A 22,436-nucleotide genomic window follows, 5' to 3' on the forward strand; every position below is an offset into this window, starting at 1 on the left:
AAACCCCCTCCTCTTTGCCAATGGTAACACAGCCGCGACGCTGTTATTGATAACCATTACAATGGGATCCGCTCCATGTATTCACAGGATCCGGACCAGGGAGACGAAGGGAGCTGAGGATTATGTGATACTGCCCCCTACAGGCCTGACTGGCTCACCAGAGACACAGACAAATGTGTGTAGCCTGGAAATAACAAAGAGGATTTAGCGGACTACAAATTGTGCAGTACGTTCCTGCCCTGAGATTTGATCATTGACACCACACACATTTAAAGTAAAAATAATGAATCACTGGTCATTTTCAAATGTCTTTCCCTCAGAAATTTTGCTTTGTATTGTTTTAAGAGATTTGGTACAGTATTGCTACTTCACTGCTCTAAAGACATATGGTCTGCTTTCATTTTTTTGAAAATATAAATGTAATAACAAATCTGAAAACATTTTAGACTAAAACACTTCTATTAGTTACACCTGTTTCTGCTGTGGAAAACATCTATATGTTGCCTTTCAGTCTAAACTATGGAACACATATTTTTGTACATATCTTCCAGCATTTTACTATGTTGTTTTTTTAAAAAAAAAAAGACAACAGCATAGACCTGAAGTTTTGAATTGTAAAGCAAAGATATATATTTCATACTGTAATGCATAGGAATGATAGGGAAGAGGATTAGGGTTATATGTGAAACTTTTTTTGAGTTCTGACTTTAAAGTCAGAACTCTGAGATTAAAGTCAGAATCCTGACTTTATTTCTTTATAGATTTCACATGTGCAGAATTCTTACTTTTTACTTGGAATTCTGACTTTATTCTCAGAATTCTGAGATCATGACTGATTAAAGAAGATAACAAATTTAAGATGGGGAGTTTGAACTTCCGAACCTACGCTCATTCATTTAATATACATATGATTTTTATGAACAGTATATTTGTAGCACTGTACATATGTATGATTTCTTTTGTGAGAAAAGAAGCACAATATGGCTAAAATGGCAGTGACCGTCTTAATCACTGTGAAGGAATTACAATAATTTGCCAAATGCATTCTATATCTACTTAAAATGCTCTATTGTATACATATATTTATTTTTTGAGTTCAACACCCTGTTGATATTAACAATAATGTGCAAACTGAGTATGCTAAAAATAGTATTCCTATAGTCGTTATTTACACAAGAATAAGTTGTTCCATTTCAAAACATGTTTATTGGTCATATACAAAATAAAGTAAGCTGTTTATCAACAAACATACAGTATATACATCAATAAATTAAAAGATGCATCAGACCGATGATGAAACAGTTAATTCCATGATTACCAATACCTTGTCATCATCACTTACATATCTACAAATTGCAAAAAAAAAAAAGGTACAATAATTTAGTTGAAGATAAATACTTACAAAGACCGTCACATTTTAAGTATTTTCCCATAGAAAGTACTGTCATAGAATAATTTATAACACCCCATACAGAAATATTACAAAACACAGAATTTTCTATTACAAGGGCATTTCTGAACTCACTACTTTTCTCTAGCTTTGAACTGACCGTTATATACTTTAGAAACACAACAATATCCCAGCTCGCATGAGTAACCTGGTCGAAGTCTCACTGGCAGACACATGTGGTTTGATGGGGGAAAAAATATCATCAGGAGTTAAAACAAAAACCAAACAAAACAAAAAAAAGTTAAATGTTATGTGATACCTAAACTCTGGGTAAGAATGTTATTTCGAGGCTGAACGACTGATAAGGGCAAGGGCAACAGAGGGAGAGAGCAGCAGGAGAAGGGGGAGCAACTTGGGAGGCAAAGCAAACATTATTATTGATGAAAACACCAAACAAACGATCAAAGGAATCCTTGGTTCATTTACTCCCATCGATCGCCGTTGGAGGTGGGTGAAAGGGCTTTTAGAGTACGGTGGCGTGATTCACTACACAGGAAAACAACTGGGTGACTACGTAGCGATTGGCCGAGCAGAAAGATAAGGAGTTAATGATTTGCATCTCCTAGAAGAATGTGAAGAGGGGCCTGGAAGCCCGCTGAGAGTGACGCTTTGTAAAGAAAAAAACAGCTGGGATGAGTGGATTGGGACGTGGTTAAGAGTTTCATCACATGTTCCCCCAGCACTCCTTTCTGCCTCGGTAAAATATTCATAGATGTGGTTTAGGAGTGGTTGCTTGGATTTGAGATGAAGTGTCTTTTCATAAAGGAGGCCATGACCCCTGTACAGACAGGGGGGAAATAAGGTCAGCGTGTCTTCTGAGCTCTTAAACTCTGTTATAAACCACCAAGCGCCTTGTCTGCCTGATGTTCACCAAAAGGTCACTGCTGTCAGCTGATCGTGTCTGCTGAGTGGAGATCAGGAAGAAACTCTGATATTTCACCTAATCTGTTTAGAGACCTAACACCCTGACTCTACTACAGCTATGGAAGACACGCGCTCTTCAGTTCGACTGCAGGCTTTTCAGTTGTTGTTTTTTTTTTCTCTCCTCAGGATATTCATGTTTTCACAGTTAATCGTTCAGTGACACTGAAGACACAATGCACAAGTCAGACTTAAAGAGACAAACTAGCGCCGGCACGTACAACCAACTGCTTAACACTCTGTATATAAGCTCTTTAAAGTTGTCACATCACACTGTACCTGCAATCATAAAAACAGACAACTCGACACAATGACTACGATAGCATCACCGCTCGTGTGTGGCAGGAGGTCTAATTTTGCCCTACACGGTTTGCATAATTAGAGATGTCTATTAGACAGCAGCCGCCACGTTAACACATTCACGCAGAATGCATCAGTTAAACAAGAGGAGCATCCAAACACAGACTGGGTGGAAACATATCCTTTGACAGCGACACACACAGTCTGACGAGCACCGACAAGTTTCAAGGTTTTGCTTCAACTTGATACAATCTGAGCAGAAGTCGTGTGTTTCTTCCTATCTCGTGCCACACACAGCCACACAGGACTCGCCAGCAAAATCGTCTTTTAACAAGCAAACGCAGAGGCTGACAGGAAGAAAGAATATAACAACAAAACCTAGCCGAAAATCAACAAAACAGCACTTTCTTTCTTTCTTTTTTTTTTTTAAATATAGAGCGCATACATGAATATACTGTGTGTGATAGCTAATATTTGCTTGTAGCTGAAAATGCTCGAATAATGTTTCGGCAATTTTCATTTGACATTTGTAGCTCTCTGATTTCACAGTTGGCTGACCGTGCAAATGGTTATCAGCGTAAAGAAAATGCAGAAATCATATTTCAAAACCTCAAACCCTACCAGTGCCTTAACTCGCTGTTCACCTGTTTGAATTTTAATTGATATAAATGCAGATACAGATGAGGACGTGCCTCGCGTTTCTTATTAACTGCACAGCAGTAGGCTTGTTAACCCCTTTTTACTTCACAGTGGAAAAGTAGCGGTTCAGGTAAAAAGGCTGCATGTATGTAATGTTCCTGTTTCTATTTCAGTAAATAACTCAATTAAATTAGCTGTCCCTTTGATAAATAATAATAATAAAAAAAACGTTTGAGGCAATTGTACTTTTTAAGGTTAACCTTACTCTTTGACAGACAGACCATTAAATAGCAGAATACAATTTTTCACTTCATAAAACACCAAATACAAACAGATTTGCTTCACTTCCCTGACACTTACAGAACAGTTAAAAAACAAATAAAACAGGAACAACATTATATATAGATATATACACAGAACTATATAAAATGTACACCGCAAAAACAAATACTTTTATCACACACTACAAAAATAACTTATTGAAGGAGTAGGGGTGGTGCAGCCATGTAGGCCCATTATTGAGCTTCACATCTCTGTTACCTCACCAGATCACCTGAATACACCGGCCAATTTATCTGCAATAATGAGCTTCGAATGCTGCAAGGACCAAAAGAAAAGCAGGTACGGGAAATGGGTCTGCCAAAGAAAGTTAAATGTACAAGTCCTAAGTGCAGATTGGGAGCAGATAAGCACGAGATCTAACACGTCTGCGGCACTGGAGCTGAGTGATGGGGCCGGGAGGACAAAGATTTTCTGATTAGAGAAAAGAGTGCAGTTACCCACGGTGTCATCACCCGCTTCGGCCTGAAATCAAACAAGGATCAAAGTCATATCCATGAAATAGTGAACGTTATAGTTACCTCGTCACGTACCTACACAGCACACCACACGCTAGTTCACGGTTACACACACGTGCCTAGTCACTAGAGAAAAACAAAGCTATTCAGTAGTTAAGCCACTTTTGGTACAATTGCAAAATAGAGAGATACTGTATATCAAACAGATTTTTCTTATACCTTTTTTTTTCTTTTTTCTTTTTTTTTTTACAGGTCGTTACAAACAATGCAAAGATAATTGTCTTTATAAAACTCCAGACTCTACCATACATAGACAAAGATTCTTTGAGTATAGAACACCACGTAGGACTACTTTTATGGTAACACTCGTGTGAAATGACATCCCATTTGTGTGACTGGAAGTTCAGAGGCGCATCTTCGCTTGCTGACTGCACTGTCAATAATCACATTTGCACTTGCAAAGTGAGCTCTGTGGTTAAAAGCAAGAGGAATGCAGCGTAAAACCACTCTGATTTGAGGCAAGAAATGTTAGCTGTGGGTGTGATAACCTAGATTTCTGAGCCAGTACCCAATCAAATTCAAACACGTGAACCAAGTGATTAACATAACACAGATAAAATTGTGATGAATACAGGCTCCTGTTTTGCAGACCCACTTTTTTTTCTTGAAATGAGAGAACTGCTGAGTCACATAAATGGGTGTAATTAATGTAATGAATCCTGATGGGTACTACACAACTCATACGACAACGCACAGCAAGAGTCAAATGCTGCCACAACCTGATTCCTGATTGGTCAGTGTATCCCATTAAGCACAGGTAAATATGCAAACAACTTTGAATATTTATTTGCATTGAATCTCCACAATTCCTCATGCCCTGTTGACCTCTTCTTGATGCATATCATTAGGAGACCAAGGCACTTGCCCTTCCAATTTTCTTGAATATACTTTTGACAAGAACTCAAACAGACAAAAAGACGACTTTATCTGAATTCAGACGACCAGTTCCCTGAAAACCCTTTACATGCCGAGATAAAGTCAGTGACTTTGAGCGACTTTATCTTCCTTTCACAACATCGTTTTCTGTGGTTTTTTTTTGTTTTTGTTTTTTTGGTAAACATCAATTGCCTTTCCCCCCCATCTTTCTGTTAAATCCAGGAAGTGCTGAGTGTAATAACTGGAAAACCAGTTGGAATTGAAAAATGGAAGGACAGAGAAAGATAAGATAAGAGAGAGACAGAGGAGAGAGAGCTGGACATAGAAGAGATTGTAGAAAAAATACAGCTAACTAAATATAGCAATACCAAAACGAACACGCGCCACAGAATTTCACAGAATTTCTGATATATATAACAATTGACACACAGGGAATACACTTTGGACCTCATGTGAATGACAACACAGTACAAAACAGTAGAAATACAGTTACCACCATTGTGTAATATATATTTTTCTATAGTACTCTTCTGAAAAAGTTCTTGGCTGGGTGGAGCATGATGGGACTTCTCTGCAGGTCACATGAAATCTTGTGTATTCTTTTAGAACTCAGGGACCAAACACTGTTTGTGTCAACAAATCCAATGACTTTCCTATATGTGTTACATTAAAGGTGCAGTATGTAGTTTTTGAGGGAAGCAATTTTAATCAAAAGAGAAAGGTATTCCTTGACATGAAGAAACCAAGTCTGCTTGTTTTCATGACTGAATAAACTGAATAAACAAAGTGACCTTAAAGGACAATCCAGTTTCATGCTGACACCTTTCTAACTCAAACAGTGTTCTGGGACCTTATTTTTCTCTGAGAACAGCTTGATTATTCATGTAAGGAAAATATGAACATTTCTGAGTTTGTATTATTACCTAATTTTTCTTGTAAATAGTAAAATTCTAAGTTAGATTTTCTTCTCCAAAACTACTTACTGCACCTCAAACACAGTTTGTCTGGTTCCATTACGTGTGTTTGAATAGTTTTGTTGTTGTGGCAAATTCCAGTGTTCTAGATCTTGATTCAGGCAAGCAACCATGTTGAGTCTAGTGTGCAGTTGTGTGATTATTATGCACTTACAGTTGTCTAAAACTCAACACTGAACACTTGGCTGATGTGTATGGAAACTGAACAAAATGTCATGATTTCTCCAAAGTGTTCTTGGCATTTATGTTTTTGTTTGTTTGTTTTTTTCCTCTCTGGCCTGGAATAAAATCCAAATTATCTCACTCTTAAATCTCAAGTTCTTTGACTCTTCCAGGCTTTCAGTGACCGTAGGAACCCTGTGTGTCTGTCCTGTGCTAAATGATCATGCGCTGACCAAGGGGCTTGCATCTTTATAGTCTCAATGATCTTCCTCTGCTTCCATCCTTTCCTCTGCCTGCACTGATCTGAGGGACAGGTGACGGGAACATGCTGAGGCGATGTGATGGAGACTGCCCAGCTGTTTGAAGTCAGTGCAGGTGGAGGAGAGGTGGCCGGAAGGGAAGAAGAGTCACCCTGCTGCAGCTGAACTCCACCCCCATCTATCGTCCCCTCCCTCAAGACCGTGCATCTGTTTTTGACTTCACTATTGTGATCACACTCGTCGCTGTTGCCACCTTCCCTGGTATGAGAGGACCAATGACTGATGACGGCACCCCTCCCCCTCCTCCCCCCCCTCCGGCCCTAACCCCGACCCCGACCGTGGGGCTCCGTGCCACAGTCCTGGCAAACGTCTGTAACGCCTCGTACTTAGACCTCAGAGCGTCCAGCTCGACACGCATAGATGCATTCTCGTTGGCCAGTTTGTCCACCTCTTGCTGCAGCTGGGCCTTCTGCTTCTCCAGCTCCTCCTTCTGGGTGACCCGCTTCACCCGGCAACTGGCGGCGTAGCCTCGGTTCTTCAGGGTGCGCCGCCGCTGTTTCAGCTGCAGGATCTCCTCCTTGGTGAGCCCTCGGAGGTGCTGGTTCAGCTCCCGCACCGACATGGTCACCAGCTCCTCGTCCGTGAGGCTGGTGCCATTCTCCCCCGGCTCACGCTTCACCTGGAGGAAACAGGAGGGAGGAGTGGAGTGAGTCAGAGTCAGAACCCAACAAGTACAGAGAATATAGGGTCAAACATGCTCTGTTTTACCTTCAAGGCTTTATTTCCTTTGTTAGTCGTCGTCATGCCACAAGAGCCTTGCTCTTCTGAACAGACCTGCGGAGACGCAAGAGGGTTAAAATCATGAGCAAAAGACAGCTTTTTAGATGACAGTGACAGATGACAGTTAACAGGGTGAAAGCATTCAAAAAACACCATCACTAAGTTTAAGAAAAGAACAATAACACTGCGTGTTGCTACCCACCTGGACCAGTGGAGACACACTGGAGCGAAATCTACTGTTGGAGCACTGAGGTGTGAGCATGTTCAAGCCTTATGCACCCGTGTCACAATGCATGAGTGAAAGTGACAAACAAACTTTTCTTAGAATTTCCCTGACTTCCTGTTTCCTGGTGGTTACACCAACAGTGCCCACTACCTTTGTGTTGCTGAACTCTTATTGGCTGGCTTCAGGCCAATAGGGGTGAAATGAACGTGAAAGAAGAGGAAGTGGTTAAATTTGTGGGAAGGACTCCAGGGGAAAACCAACTGTTAGAGCCCTGACACACACACACACACACACACACACACACACACACACACACACACACACACACACACACACTACCCAAGACACATATAGACCTATTCACAAATGTGTGTTTATGTGATTGTACCACAGTGGAAACAAGAGACAAAGGATGGAGATGACACAGTGTGAATCAGAAGTCAACAAAGAGGGAGGCTGGAAGTGCAAAAGATGAGATCAGTCCTTAGAGCGCACAGCTCCACAGATGAGCATCTCACAAGCTCTCAATGAGACGCTTTGTGTGGTGCGTTGGTCTGGCTCTCATCTCTCAGACCTGTGTGTGTCTGTGTGTGTATGTGTGTTCGATAAAGTGCTGCTATTGTTGCTGCTGCTGAGCGATCATCATGAGACCAGTCATGATGACTCAGCAGATTCCTGATCTCACTCTCTCGCCCCTCCCTCTCTCCTCTCTCTCTCTCTCTCTCTCTCTCTCCTCCACTGCCGCGCAAATTTCTGCTCTCCCCTGTCACTTTTCATCCCCCCTTCCAGCCCCTCCTCTGCTTTTACACCCTCCACAACTCTCTAACTCATTTCCTTAAAGGTGAGGGTTTGCCTGATACGTGGCTTCAGGCTGATGAAGGCCTGCAGGTCAACGTGAGAACAAGCTGTCTTGTGATTGGCCGCGAATTTGGTTATCGCCACACCTGATCGTGCCGAACATGAAGTTCAGTTAAACCAATTTGCGGTTAAAGACAGCATGTATTCATGCTCTCTCATGTATAACACTTGAGACAGTCAGTAACACTTTATAACAATGGCCCCCCCTGGTAACCCCATGTTCGAAGGTTCACTTAAGGGCCCTCTTGGATGCCCTGATGGTGGATAATATTATAAAGTGTCCTCGAGGGTGCCCTTCCAGTGGACAAAACGTGGGGAAGTGCCCACTTTATAAATATATCATGACTGCCCCTAAAACATCCTGAGTCCACTACTGTTTTCAAATCTACTTGGGGTCTCAGGGCTTGTACTGTACTGAGACCATTTTATGATTTATGATTTTTACTCACGTGTCTTTTCAAATTAATTCAATTAAATAATTTGGGGATCTCGGGTCCTCCAGAGACTTTGAGTTGGATGGAACCATTTTATGTTTTTTAGTTTTCGGTTTTACATTTAAAAACAAGTCCCCATCTTCTTCCATTGTTTAGGAGAACGCTGCAATGCTGTTTTGCTGCACAGACGTTTAGCAGACCACAAAGCTTCAATTGACTTTCAATCAGCATGAGGGTGAGTAGATATCGTTCAGATTTCATTTTGGGTTGAAGTTATTCTTTATCAGTTGCTTAATGTGAAGCTGCAACTGATGCTTATAACACATTGTAAGTGTAAATAAATACTGTGTAGTCCATAAACATTATTTAGACGGCCATTACCAAGTTGTGACTGGTGGTTATAAACCTTTACAATTGCTTAATCAATGGATTATGAGGCATTCAATTGTTAACAGTCCAATACATAACTAGTTTAAGTTTAATTAACTATGAATTTACCAGTTTTCAATGATGGTTATTATGAAGTGTCACCAGCCAGTTTAAAAAAGTAAGAATTTGGGAGGAAGCCATATTTCTTCAGTCATTCACAAGTTGGGTAATTTAAAAAGCAAATTTTCAGTAATAACATTTAAGAGACGTGAGGATATGTGTCTCTTCTCTTTTCATTCTTACTCTTTTCTGTCAGTGAGCCTCCCCCACAATGCACCTCTGCCTGTCTGTCTGCGAGGGTGCGCGAGTGTTTGTGCAAGCGCTGCCACAAATTCTACAGTTATAAATAGCTGTAGATCAAAGAAACACGTACGCTACAAGCGCATACAAGTAACCGTGCGTGCACACACAATGCACATACACTCAACACGGGGGAAAGATAAACTACGATATACTATGGTGGAGCAACAGCATTGACTTCTTTCAGGGTGTGAGGATCAGTCAGTTCATTAAATTGTGTATATTTAGAGCTTCTTCTCAATAAAAAAAAAAAAAAATGTATTCCAACCTCATGTACCACTGCAGTCTTGTGTTGGGATGCAGCCTCCCACAGCTGGAGGTGCATCATCGCACAATAGATGGATCAAAGGCATGAAGACTGAGGGGTGGCTGTTGGGGGTGGGGGCGGTGAAGGGGGGGGGGGCGGGGGGGGAGGCAGTTTTCCTGCCAGGCACTGGTTTATTTCCCCTGTGCCCAAAACCCCGACCCCCTCCCCCGCAACCCATCTACATACAAACAAAAAGCAAGCACACACACACACACAGATTCCCCTGCTGCCATGCCAGTGGGGCACAATAAAACACACACACAAAACGGTTGGCTGCAAGTACACAAATGTGCCGATGTAGTTAAATTGCTAAACAATGCTTGATACATGCCGAAGTTGAACATACTGTTCATGCATGGCCCAGGGGTTTTATTCCATACTTGATGACAGAAAATTAAGATGTGAGGGAATTTTTAGTTGTTTTAAATTAATGCAACGAGCAAACAGAATCACGGCAGGAGTACAGACGGTACTTGTGTATCTTTACCCATACAAATACAGCCACTCCGTAGTCATCTTTGGGTTTCGGCAAATGTCTTCGTTTCAGATATCGTGTCTAATGACACAACACTAACCACTGTTTGTGGTTTGTACATCTGTTCGCTAAATTCAAGAAAAATTCAAATGACAAAATGTGCCAGATTTTTACAAATCTTAACAGTAAGTGATACATGCGATCATGAGCTAATCCAACCAACTGATGAGTAAAGGATCTTTCTATAGGTAATTCTAATGATCATTTTCTTTATTGATTAATCTGCTGATTAAGTGTGTCCTTGAGGCTAACTGAGACGCATAACCACAATGTCCACACTCCAGTTTGGACTGTCGTTGCATGTCATATCCCTCTTGCTAGTTCCTCATTTCCTTTGTCTAATCTATCACCTCTCCAATACAGGCAAGGATACTGACAAAAATACTGTTGTCAAGGTACACTGCAGAATGAAAATTGACGATTATCATACCATGTACATTTATTTATCTATGATACTTAATTGTACTGTATTACTATTCAAAATTCAGCTTTACATCAATTTCAGTGTCTGTCATGAAATTATAACCATTTTTTCAGTTTCTTCCTTCCTACTGAAAGTCACTGTAACCGGTACTACTAATAATAACTGCGTGATACAGGGATATTTATGCGATGTTATCCTGCTGAAAAATGTCATACTGCTGCAACCCTAATTGGTGCACATGTTGATTATCGTAAAAGCAAGCATTCTGTTCGCGGTGGCGTATATTTGCTTGGGGAGCAGGACAGTAAGTTTGGGGCTTATTTTGTCAAGGTTAGAGAACAACTAACCTGATCTGCACCACAACATTAAACTGCAACAAGCCAGTTTGTTGATGTGAATGTGTGCGTGCGTATGTGTGCGTGCCTATATGTGTGTGTGTGTGTGTGTGTGTGTGTGTGTGTGTGTGTGTGTGTGTGTGTGTGTGTGTGTGTGTTCAGCTCATGTGTGAGTCACCCAGGTTAAGGATCATCTGCTGAGCAAAGGCACCGCCATTCATCTTGAGCGTCCGCACCCAGACATGCGCCCAGACATGCGCGCACACACAAACACAAGGTGCCAGAGGTGTCCTTCCCATAATGCTTGCGGGGTGGTCGCTGCGGTGTGGTCAATGCCACAGTCACTGTTGCTACAACAGACAGCTTTTTTGCTGTGGCAGGCTGTATTTTTATGGAGCAACCAAAAGAATGCTGACAACTCAAGAGCAGAGCTGCTTACAGTTACAGCGGAGAGACAACACACACACACAAACACACACACACACAAACATGGAGGACGGGACATGGGGACAGAGATGAAAGAAGAGGTGGGACATGGTGGAGATGAATAAAACACGGCGAGAAGAGGAGAAAAGATGACACAGTGAGGATTAAAGAGGGTGAGTAGTTGGTGGGATAGCGAGGTAAAGACAGACTAGGTAAGAACGGAGGAGAGAGGGAGGAGGGTGGGGGTGCCGGTGGTGGTGGTGAAGAGGGCTGAAAGAATGCTGACGTCTCCAGAGCTGATTAGCGTTACAGCGGAGACATCACACCCACAACCGAGAAAAATGCTGAGTATGGAGGGAGGACGGGGTGGGGGGGGTGCAAATGACAAGGGAGAAAGAAGAGAGGATAAAGAGAGAGGCAAGTGAGTAGGGAGGAGGAGGGGGAGGAGGAGGAGGAGGAGAGGAGGGGGACAGAGGTGGGGATGGAGGGAGGAACGGCGATGAGGAGGAACAGGACAGGAGGGAAAGAGGGAGGGGGGGCAGAGATGGAGGAAAGAAGAGGGGGTGGGAAAGCGTTTGGGTGAAAATGCATCCTCAACACATTTGTAAGAGCTTAGCTGTTGGGTACGGCAGGGGGTGAGGTGGGGGGGCAGAGAGAGAGAGAGAGAGAGAGAGAACCAGGGAGGGGGGAAATGGATGGAGGGGGGGGAGAAAAAAAAATCCTGAACTCAGCAACGACCACGACTAAAACCTCCAATTAGAAAAGTTCTGAAGCTGATCCAGTGCAATGAAACTACTGCTGACCATCTCTCTCTCTCTCTCTCTCTCTCTCTCCCTCACCCCAGACCTTCTGCTCTCTGTCTCACACACACACACACACACACACACACACACACACACACACACACACACACACACACACACACACACACACACAGAAAAAGCCTCACATCCTGTGTTGTTGACAAATCAAGTCGTGGAGAAGGGATGAGAACATGAGTAATAGTGTGGCAGAAGGTGAACACGGCGATCATGGGGCTTATAAAGAGCACAAGAAGACATACAGTACAGCTCCTTTTTCTTCATGTAGTGTGCATGAGTGTGTGTGTGCGTGTGTGTGTGTGTGTGTGTGTCTGGGTTCAGACGGAGCTCTAATTAATCTTGTTTGAGAGAACCTTTTGCTCCAGCCACTACTGCCATACAGCCAGAATTCTTAGAAAGAGACTTCCTACTTAAAAGCTGGTGGCGCGCTGCGTGCACACACACACACACACACACACACACACACACACACACACACACACACACACACACACACACACACAGAGGAAAATAAATAGCCGGATTAAGCGCTTCAAAAACGACCCGGGGGCTGGTGTGTGTGGGTGTGCGCAAGCATAAACAAGATAGCATATAGAGAATGATCAAGAATAGATTGTAAGAGTCACAAGTTGTTTTGTGGTGCAGCCGCAAAGTCTGTCTTTATTGAATAATCCCAACATAACAACTGCCTTAACTGCGCCTCCTCCCCTCAGGCAACTCTCTGAGCAATAATGGAGAACACAAAGGGTGGCAGCTGAGCGAGGCAGGGAAGACATGCTGTAAGACACAGAGAGGACATGATGGAAAGACATAAAGAGAGCAGAGATGTTGGGGGGGGGGAATTAAAACCTAAGAGCGCCACAAAATCAGCTTCCCTCTGGCTGCAGTCCACCTTGGCTTTTCTTTTTTTTACAGAAGCAGGCAGCAGTGCTCGCGCCCATTGATCTGGTGTGGGCAGAGGGTGTTGAGGGAGTTGGTAAATAATTAACGGCGAGCACTGTGTGGAGGCTAATTGAGAATTAGGAATCAGATCGCCAATAATGGCAACCTGTGTATAAGAGAGGGGGCAGACTCACAGCGGTGGGCCAGGGAGAGATGGGGAAGACGGAGGGGGAAGAGAAGACACCGGTTTGAACCCTGTGTGTGTGTGTGTGTGTGTGTGTGTGTGGAGAAGAAGCAGGAAGCTATTAACTGGGAGGTATGCAGAGCGTGAAATAAGCATGATAACACAGACAGAGAGGAGTGGAGGAGATGAAGAAAACAGGACGTAAGTGAAGAAGACTTCCAAAGAAGGAAGTGTGCGTCCCCTAATATACATATTATAATATATGGGGAGTGAAGAGTGATCACTTTCACACTTTTCTGAGAGTTCAAAAGGGGTACTGTGTGTGTGTGTGTGTGTGTGTGTGTGTGCGCGAGAGTGTGCACGTGCTTGCTGGTTAAGCGTGCGCGAGGCAGTGTTTGTGCAAGTGCGTTATTAAAGGCGAGAAAAAGTCCTGGCGTCGACACGTTTTTCCCATTCCAGGTAGTAAGTCGGAGTGTGATGACAAATTTCCCAACACAAGCAAAAAAAAACTGCACTGTCAGGCAATTGAGCTCTGGCTCCTTTTTTTTTTCTTCATAAGTGCTTTTTTTTTTTTTAAAGAGGAGAGAAAGCATGTAGTGTAGCGTAGGTTAAGTTGGTTTCTCTCTCTGTGCGTGAAGAACAAACAGAGGGCTGCGAGGGAGACGGAGATAAGCGAAAAACGACATGTCACCCTGCGCAGACATACCCGCACAGCAACTTGAGATAGAGGGAAAGTTTTTTTGGTGCGGCAGCAACGAGGGGACACGCTCATCACCACTGGTCATATAAATGGGGAGATGACATCGGAGAGGTCCTGGCAATCATACCATGAGATCAGACACGAACAAAGGGAGGTGTTTGTCCACAGGACGTTCCAGGTGACTGCTTAAGGTTCCCCAGTTGTTGTCACTCATTTAAGACCATATGAGAGGAATTCTGGTTCAGCCAAACACACACACACACACACAGGACCACAGTGTGTGGGCATACAAATATAACACTGTAGTAATGTCTCTTTGCCCTCATACAGTTTATATTCACACGTCATGCCAGACATTTAGCTCACATCAGATTACTGCTATGTATCACACATTCAGGACATCATCAATGAACGAGAATGAAAACAAAGTCAGTTTACAGTACTGTGATATAAATACTTCACATCTATCAAATAATATGTTTATGTGGGAAAACTCCACATTATTCCTCACGAAGCAGAAGGATGAAAAATTGTTGGGAACCAAAAGTTCATCCTGATAAAAGGCTTCTCCTCATCTCCGAGGCTTCCTCCAATAATAAACAACGGACGCACTTCAGCACTTTGTATCACATCATCCAAATGTATTTCTGATTTTATCCAACTTAAGAATGTATTGTGTGGTTTCCAGCACCAAGTACAATGGACGTGAAAAGGAAACTAATGTTCTACATCATGCAGTGGAAACCAGAAATTGCCTGTTTCCAGCCTCTTAAAAGTGAGTATTTTCAGCAATTCTTGATAGTAAATTAAACATCTTTGATTATTGTGACAGTTGGTTTGACAAACAGGACATTTTTTATAGACTAAACAACTGATTGATTAAATCAAAAAATGAGTTGCAGTTTTGTCTTAAAAGATCAGACAGACAAAAAGTAGGTGAGTAAAAACGCTCCTAAGCTGTTTAAGCTCCCAATATAAGAGGTATAAAAGGAATCAGCATCCAGGGAAGATATGTTGTGCAACCCTAAACGAGTGTAATAGTGGTTAAAACCTGATGATAGGGGCACTATTTGTCTTGGTGGGTGGAGCGGGCGTCCCATGTGCGGGGGCTTTGTCCTCGCTGCAGCGGCCCCGGGTTTGGGTCCCGGTCTGGGGCCCTTTGCTGCGTGTCCCTCCCCCTCTCTCTCGGCCTGTTTCCTGCCATGTCTTCAGCTGCTCTGTCAATAAAAAGCCAAAGGCCAAAAAAATACACTAAAAAAAAACAAAAAAAAACCTGATGATATTTTGTTTCGGGGCAGCTCTGACGCGTAAACAGAACAGGGACATTAAAAACTCGGTGGTGAACTGTTGTTGCACGGAGACAATTTAATGCCACAGGTGAAGGCAAAGAGCTGGCACCACATTTGAAGCACACACACATCTTCGCTCCCTCTCTTTGCTCCTTGGCATTGATCCACACTGTGTGTGTGTGTGTGTGTTTTGTTTTTTTTTCCGTTTTTTTTATTTTTTACATTTAAAGAGGTTCAGAAATTCATACCATCATACAATTCTGGGATCGTCACACTGCAGTTAGAAAATGCGGCAATTTGGCGCAGAGAGATGATGCAACTGGTAGACAACCGCTGGTACGGATACTCCTGTTACCAGGGCCTTGCATCTCCACGGCTACATTCTCAGTATCTCAAAACAGCATGCAAAACAAAATCACTGCTATGCCATGGTGTGTGCGTGTGTTTATTTGTGTATGTGTGGGAATGAGTAGCCTCCTTTAACTGGAGTCTTCTCAAAAAGCTCCAAAATAAACCCAGCAGTCCTCGGAGGGAAAACATGAGAACTTGACTCAAAGAGCACTGATCACAGAGAGATTATTGATGCAGAGACGCAGTTTTGTAATAGCAGTGTTTGAACACGCTGCGACCATGTCAGGACATGGGGGGGGTTCGATCGGTAATTTGAGCCGCTTAAACTGAACTTGAACTTGTTTTTCCTCGTCTTGTCTTTTTGACATCTGGGATTCAGCTTCATTTCGTACGTTTTTCGGTTCTCAGGGAGGTTATGTAAATAAGGTGTCAAGACACTTGTGGCGGGAGGGTACAGTCAACATGCACAGACGCACACACACAAAGTCAAAGGAACACAAGGACAAGCAGCACACTCACACGGAAGCTGGAAAAAAAAACAGTGGAGCACAGCAATGATTATGCACCAGATCTGCTTACACCATATTTCATCATTACTGTGGAGAAAAAACACTCAACTATTGATCTGCCCCACTGCTTCCTTTTCTCTCTCTCTCTCTCTCTCTCTCTCACCCACTCTCCGACTCCGGCTTTTACTCCTGCTTTAACTTCTCTCTTTTTACTTCTCTCACACTCTCAGAAATTTGCAAGCGTAACAAGACTTTACTGAAATGGATCCCAGTAGTAAACAAGATCATAAACATGCGGGCACCACTTAGAAATCATCTTCACAGACACCAAACTCTCACACACATACGTAAAAAAACAAACACACACACACACACACACGCACACACACACACACACACACACACAGGAGGTGGACACAGTATTGTGAACACCTGTGCAATCTAACGCAATCCAGTAATACAACCCTGCAATAAACGGTGCCTTTGTGGAGCTTCTTCTTAAATGCAATCCCAGAGGGAGGACGGATACAGAAACGAGTTAAAACAGGAGCATGTTACAATATACTGCTGTGCATTAGGAGCAAACCATCATCAACAACCACATCACAATTACAGACTGGAGACTAACAGTTCATGTTTGGTATTGAACCTTGATAACTTGTTGGTACCAACCTCAATGTATTCGAAGCACCAAGTATCAAAAACTGTCCAGTACCACCAGCTGAATTCTTGCTCGGTTTGTTGGTCTTGTTTGTATTTCTATAATTAGATTTATCTGAGTGACCCTTAAAATTTTCCTTTTTTCCAGTTTTAAACTTCTTCTATTTCTGCAACTAACGATTATTATTTTCATCACTTATTAATCTGACAATTGATTTAGCAATTAAATTATTAATTGATTAGTCTATAAAACTTGAACATTTAATAGAGTTAGAGATTTTTCTTTTAATTGCTCCTCACATTTTGTCAGAGCCCAAAGTTATGTCTTCCAGTTAAAATCCAAAGACTCATCAGTTACTATCATGAATGAAAAAGACAAGCAGCAAACCCTGACATTTAAAGCATAAAACGATTAATGGATGATCAGAATAGTTGGGAACTGATTGGCATTCAATCGGCTGATGGTTTAAATCAACTCATCGCTGCAGCTCTAGTTCTATTTAGAGCTACACATTAATGACAAGGCTATAACATTTTATTACATTATTGCAAGCATCCATCCTTTGCTAAATTAATCATCTGACATAAAACAATCTATTTCTCTGATTCCAACATCTCAATGAGAGACATCAGTATTGGCATCACCCCAGAAATTAAGTATCAGTCAGGCTCTAATTACTAGTTGCACCCCAAAATAAAACACAAACCAGACAATGTTTTTAGATGTGATACTTATCAATAACATTTGCAAGTAACTTAGAATTATTTTGATGAACCTTTCATCAAAGATAAACGTGACGACTATCATGGCAAAAATGCTCAAAACAATTGGGAAAACCTTCCATCACAATTTTCTTCAGCCCTTGTTGACATATTTAAACAATGGTCAACTAAAAAGTATTCACGTTCCAATCGTAAGACTGTGAAAGCCTTTTGGCTAAAAGAAACACAAGTTACAACTCAGTTATCAAAATAGTTGCTCATTCATTCTCTAATTGACTAAATCAATTAATCAATTAATGGACTGGAGCTTTCAGCTCTCAGTAGGAGTGCATTTCTTCCTTCCAGAAGAGTAAACACTTGTCAGAAGCTCCGGTCCATTCCTTCCTTCCTTCCTCCCTCACACACCAGAGGAGGTTTTACACAGTGTTACATCAACTTGACCCCTGTGCATGCAGAAAATCAAACAAGTTTATATGATCATACGAGCACACACGCACACACGCACACGCACACACATACAAACACACACACTCCTCAGATGTGTTAAAACAGAGATGTTGTACTCATTACTTTGGACTTCCTGCTTAAAAGAGATGCTTCAGGTCAGATATAAGGAATCAACTGACAAGTGCACAATGTTGTAAGGGCCAACTGATAGTAAAATCACTTCCCATTGCTACATCTTCCTTCTACATCCTGCAAGTGCAGCAAGGAACACACACACACACACACTGTTTTTAACCTTGGTGCTTAGACACACACACACACACACACACACACACATCCCCCTAGAGCAACTAGATCTTAGCATCTTATAGGTGTGTTATATCTCCTGCTCTCTCTACACCCTCTCTCACACGCGCACACACACACGCACACACACACTCACATATACACACACGCATGCACACGACAAGGCAAAGAAACTAGCTGTGGTAAGTAACAAGTGAAAACGCCATCTGTCAAGCGAGAGCGCATTTGCTTCGCCTCAGCATTTTCAGGGGAATGCCTTGAAGACAAAAAGGTCCTTGTTCTCAATCTCTGCGCAAATCCCATCTCTCATTCTTCCTCCCTCTTCCTTCATCCCCCTTGCTCCGCGCGCCTTGCCGCTCCGCCACCATCAGCAAAGTTGCACACATAAGCATTGGTCAGCGTTCAATTACCGTGAACACCAGGGAAGGATGGGGAAAGTACTTGACAGAGAAATGCACTTCAAGCACTGATTAAATACAGATACCGAGTATAAAAAAGTTTAGCCCCTTGGTTGTGTGTGTGTGTGTGTGTGTGTGTGTGTGTGTGTGTGTGTGTGTGAGAGAGAGAGAGAGAGAGAGGGGGAGAGACAGAGAAAGACAGTAAGGGGGGTTGGGGGGGTTTGCTCTTCTCTCCAGTACTGATACAACTGTTTCATCATTATGACCCTCTATTACAGTACTTGCCAACTTGCTTACTACATACTTTTGATACACTCCGCAGAGTGCTGACTCTAACTAAAGCTGCTGATATGGAGTCATTAGGGGGTGAAGTTTCTGTTTTTCTTGAGCCCACAGAGCTTCCCTATTACTCCTCAGTGTTTAGGAGTTGCGATGCTCATGGGTTGCTACCAGGCAGCAGATAATGGCCCATCTACAAGCGATCAATCAGAGGATATTCCGCTGCAGCCATTACAGTTCATTGAGGTGCTTTCTTTTTTTAGCACAGATGTCTGTGTGGCCTCATGAGCAAATCAATGCTCGACATTAGCCGCCATGGGGATGTGTGTCCTCCTCTCCAGCCCTTCGTTTGTGTTCGTCCAAGTACCAACATTCACACTTTCAAGGTTACATTTTGACTTGTACACTTTTAGATGAGCTTTTAAGAAATAAAAAAGTCAGGTTTAATAAAGTCATAATAACCCCAGAGAAAAGCAACGTCATCTTTTACAGCACATTTATCCTGCCAGTGTGCACATTAAATCCACTTTGTCTGAGTGTGTGTTTGAGCCTGCTGATAACCAAACCTCACTGGAAGAAAAGAAAATGAGCAAATTTAGCCCTTAATGACATTTTTAAACACTCTTTCCTCAGCCCACATGAGCTCTAATGATCACATATACACGTCAACAGCCGCTCCATGCCCGGGCCTATTCATCTCAGAGCCAAGCCCCCGATATAAACCGAGCTCTTCCTTCCCTCGCTCCAGACCTTTGTCCGCCCGCCTGCCGCCGGTGCCATGTTGCCATGGCTCCCTCATGCCTCCGCTCGGCTCGCGCAGACGTTGAGAAATAACAACGTTGTGATGAATCAGCATCTCTGCCGCGAGCCAACCGGCGTACGACCGGGCACGCCGGGAAATACACCGACTCTGTGCGTTTAAAAAACAACAACAAAAAACCAACCCGAGTCACTTTGCGTTTAGCACCTGATGTTAACATATGTGAAGTGGAGGCCCGCCGGAGGAACGGCGGCTGACACAAAGCAAATGTCAAGAGCAGTCCCTGTCGCCGCTCCGTCACTCGGCTAACGGTGAGGACGCTCCGTAGCTAGCCGCTAGACGCCTGACAGTTACTAACACACCACGGTGACAGCTGCGCTTGTTTATTGTTGTCGCCGCGGAACCTTTCACTCACTGCCACCGCCGCCAAGCAGGCGAGCGGACCAAATGTCAACCAGGAGAGCCAGTGAACCCGCAAAAAAAAACAAACAAACAACTAAACAAAACAAAAGCCCAGCACAGTTGACTGACGAACAGCTGACTGGCCATCTTACCTGAGAAGAAACGACAGACGAGTGAATTTTGTGAAGCGACGGCAGGACGCTTCCAGTCAGTGTGTCCACCGCTGCCGCTTCAGCACCCCGAGCAGAGAGGACAGTGGGGGAAGCTAGCGTGGAGGTTGTGTGTTGTTACTGAAGGTGCTTGGTAGTTTCTCTGCGTTAACGTCCCCCCTTGCTCTTACTTTCATAATATCTTAATATCTATCTATGTAGTAGCCAGAACATAAGGGAATCCCCGGGCATACCGACGGCACAGGAAGCCGACCTGCTCCACGGTCCTCTGGGTTAATTCCGACACATGGCTTCTTTTTTTTACGCTTGACAGCCGCACGGAGCGTGCACCCCCTTTGTCTGTGTTATTATGAAATCGCCGGTCGGTCGGTCGGCGTGGCCTTTCGAGCCACCGACCCGCATGTACGGGTCTGGATGACGACTGGATCGTGATGATTCAGCAGTACCAGGCTGCTGCCCATTAAACGGCAGCGGTGCCGCTGTGAGTTCGGCGGATCGGGACAGCGCAGCGGCGGCGGCGCTCAGCGGGACAAGCGGCAACACAAGCGGCGACCGCGCTGGAACGGCATGGCAGCGGCGGTCGCGGTGCATACTCAGCAAAACAACACCTCTACATTCAGCACTTTTTAAAGAATTTCACTTGTGATTTCGATAAAGCTGACTCACCAGAAGTCAAACCGGCGCCTTTCGCCCACCGCACCTTCGAGGGTCGGGGTTCGCCGACGGTAGGTCGACCCGGTGTGAAGAGAGACAGTTGAAGAATTTTTTTTTTCTTTTTTCTTTTTTCTTCCGCTCACGCCTTCTCGCGGCTGTCTAGATATATCCACTCCTTCCTCGCTTGTTTTAGTCTATGGTCGGAGGCGCCAGACGTCATTTGATGTTTGGATCACATGGTTTCATTCATGAAGGATCAACGCAGCCCGCATTTAAAGAGACATGAGACACTACTACTGTGTGATGGACTGTTGTAACAACAGTCGGTGTGTGACAGGCAGCCCCTCCTCCATGCAAATGTCTAAACTTAGAGCTCACATTTGAAGTGCCGATTGGCTCCAACAATAGCTCAGAATGAGGGAATACAAAATAACATCTGATGCTGTCATTCTTATAGGTTGCCGTTAGGGACATTTACGTGCTTTGTAAGTTAAAGGTGCATCATGTAGTACTGTTTCCATACCTAAACAAAACCAAATAAACAAACATCACTTTGTTTCTGTTACTCAGTAAACCGAATAAACAAAGTGACCTTTAAAGGAAAGCACAATTTCATACTGCTTTGCTTTGTTTATATGTGGCGGACCCTGCCACCTTTTTAGCTTCAAACTGTGTTTTGGGGACACAATTCTTATTTGAGAACAGCTTGTTTATTCAGTTATGGGGGAAAAACAATATTTCTGCTTTTGTAACATCACACCAGAGTTGAAGATAATGTCTGCTTTTTCCCCACATTTGACATTCTTTTGTGATTTGATTAAAAACTGATAAACTGACTGATAAAACTGGGCTATTTCAAAGTGGAAAAAAACAAATATTTTACTCATTATAACGTGTGAATAAGTAGAGATAATGTAACACACACAATCTACACATTTATCTATACAGAAAAAAATGACACTGTACCAAATGTTGAGGATTGGCCTGAGAAAGGTATATAATTTTATACAGATCCGGTTTTTGTTCCTGCTGATAAGCTTTATAACAGCAAACATCTACGTGACATGTAGATTTGTATCAGTGTTGAACTTCCTCTAAATGAAGGACATGATAATGCAGTATCAAGATGATGAGTTCCTGAGTCAGGGTCCAGAGAACTAAGAATTCATCACTTTACAAAAAACTATACAACAGATTATACAGAGTATATATAAATGTTATAAATATACAATATTTTTCTGATGGAAGCTGTAGTCAACAGATATACTAATAGTATGAATACCAAGGGATTAAAAGCAAGTACATTTAGTTTCTAAATCTGAGCAATTGTGCATTTTTACACTTTTGCAGCCAACTTGAGTTTTAAATGTCTGGTTTTCTGCCTGACAAGGTGAAAGTCCCTCTTCTC

The 22,436-nt window shown here is 42.9% G+C and overlaps 1 protein-coding gene across 3 annotated transcripts; it reads right to left on the reverse strand.

Moving 5' to 3' along the window:
* Positions 1 to 1,186: 1,186 nt before the first annotated feature.
* mafgb (v-maf avian musculoaponeurotic fibrosarcoma oncogene homolog Gb) lies at positions 1,187 to 21,708 on the reverse strand. 3 transcript variants are annotated; one of them, XM_037073368.1, is made up of 3 exons: positions 21,041 to 21,708; positions 7,208 to 7,273; positions 1,187 to 7,118 (listed from the first exon to the last, which is right to left on the reverse strand). In XM_037073368.1, the coding sequence occupies exons 2-3, from the start codon at positions 7,241 to 7,243 to the stop codon at positions 6,633 to 6,635; spliced, it is 522 nt and encodes a 173-aa protein (XP_036929263.1). In that variant the 5' UTR covers positions 7,244 to 7,273; positions 21,041 to 21,708; the 3' UTR covers positions 1,187 to 6,632. The 3 variants fall into 3 exon arrangements, with proteins under 3 accessions (XP_036929263.1, XP_036929342.1, XP_036929186.1); XM_037073447.1 differs by lacking the exon at positions 21,041 to 21,708 and adding an exon at positions 20,357 to 21,031; XM_037073291.1 differs by lacking the exon at positions 21,041 to 21,708 and adding an exon at positions 7,422 to 7,717.
* Positions 21,709 to 22,436: the final 728 nt, after the last annotated feature.

The sequence above is a fragment of the Acanthopagrus latus genome, chromosome 1, assembly GCF_904848185.1.
Source record: "Acanthopagrus latus isolate v.2019 chromosome 1, fAcaLat1.1, whole genome shotgun sequence".
NCBI lineage: Eukaryota > Metazoa > Chordata > Actinopteri > Spariformes > Sparidae > Acanthopagrus > Acanthopagrus latus.

Bases quoted from the DNA above. Each gene is read 5' to 3' on its own strand.
- mafgb (XM_037073291.1), bottom strand. From the start codon at position 7,481: ATGCTCACACCTCAGTGCTCCAACAGTAGATTTCGCTCCAGTGTGTCT. The intron at 7,274-7,421 runs GTGGGTAGCAAC...GCGTCTCCGCAG, and splicing joins GTGTGTCTCCACTGGTCCAG to GTCTGTTCAGAAGAGCAAGG. The intron at 7,119-7,207 runs GTAAAACAGAGC...TGTTTCCTCCAG, and splicing joins AAGGAAATAAAGCCTTGAAG to GTGAAGCGTGAGCCGGGGGA.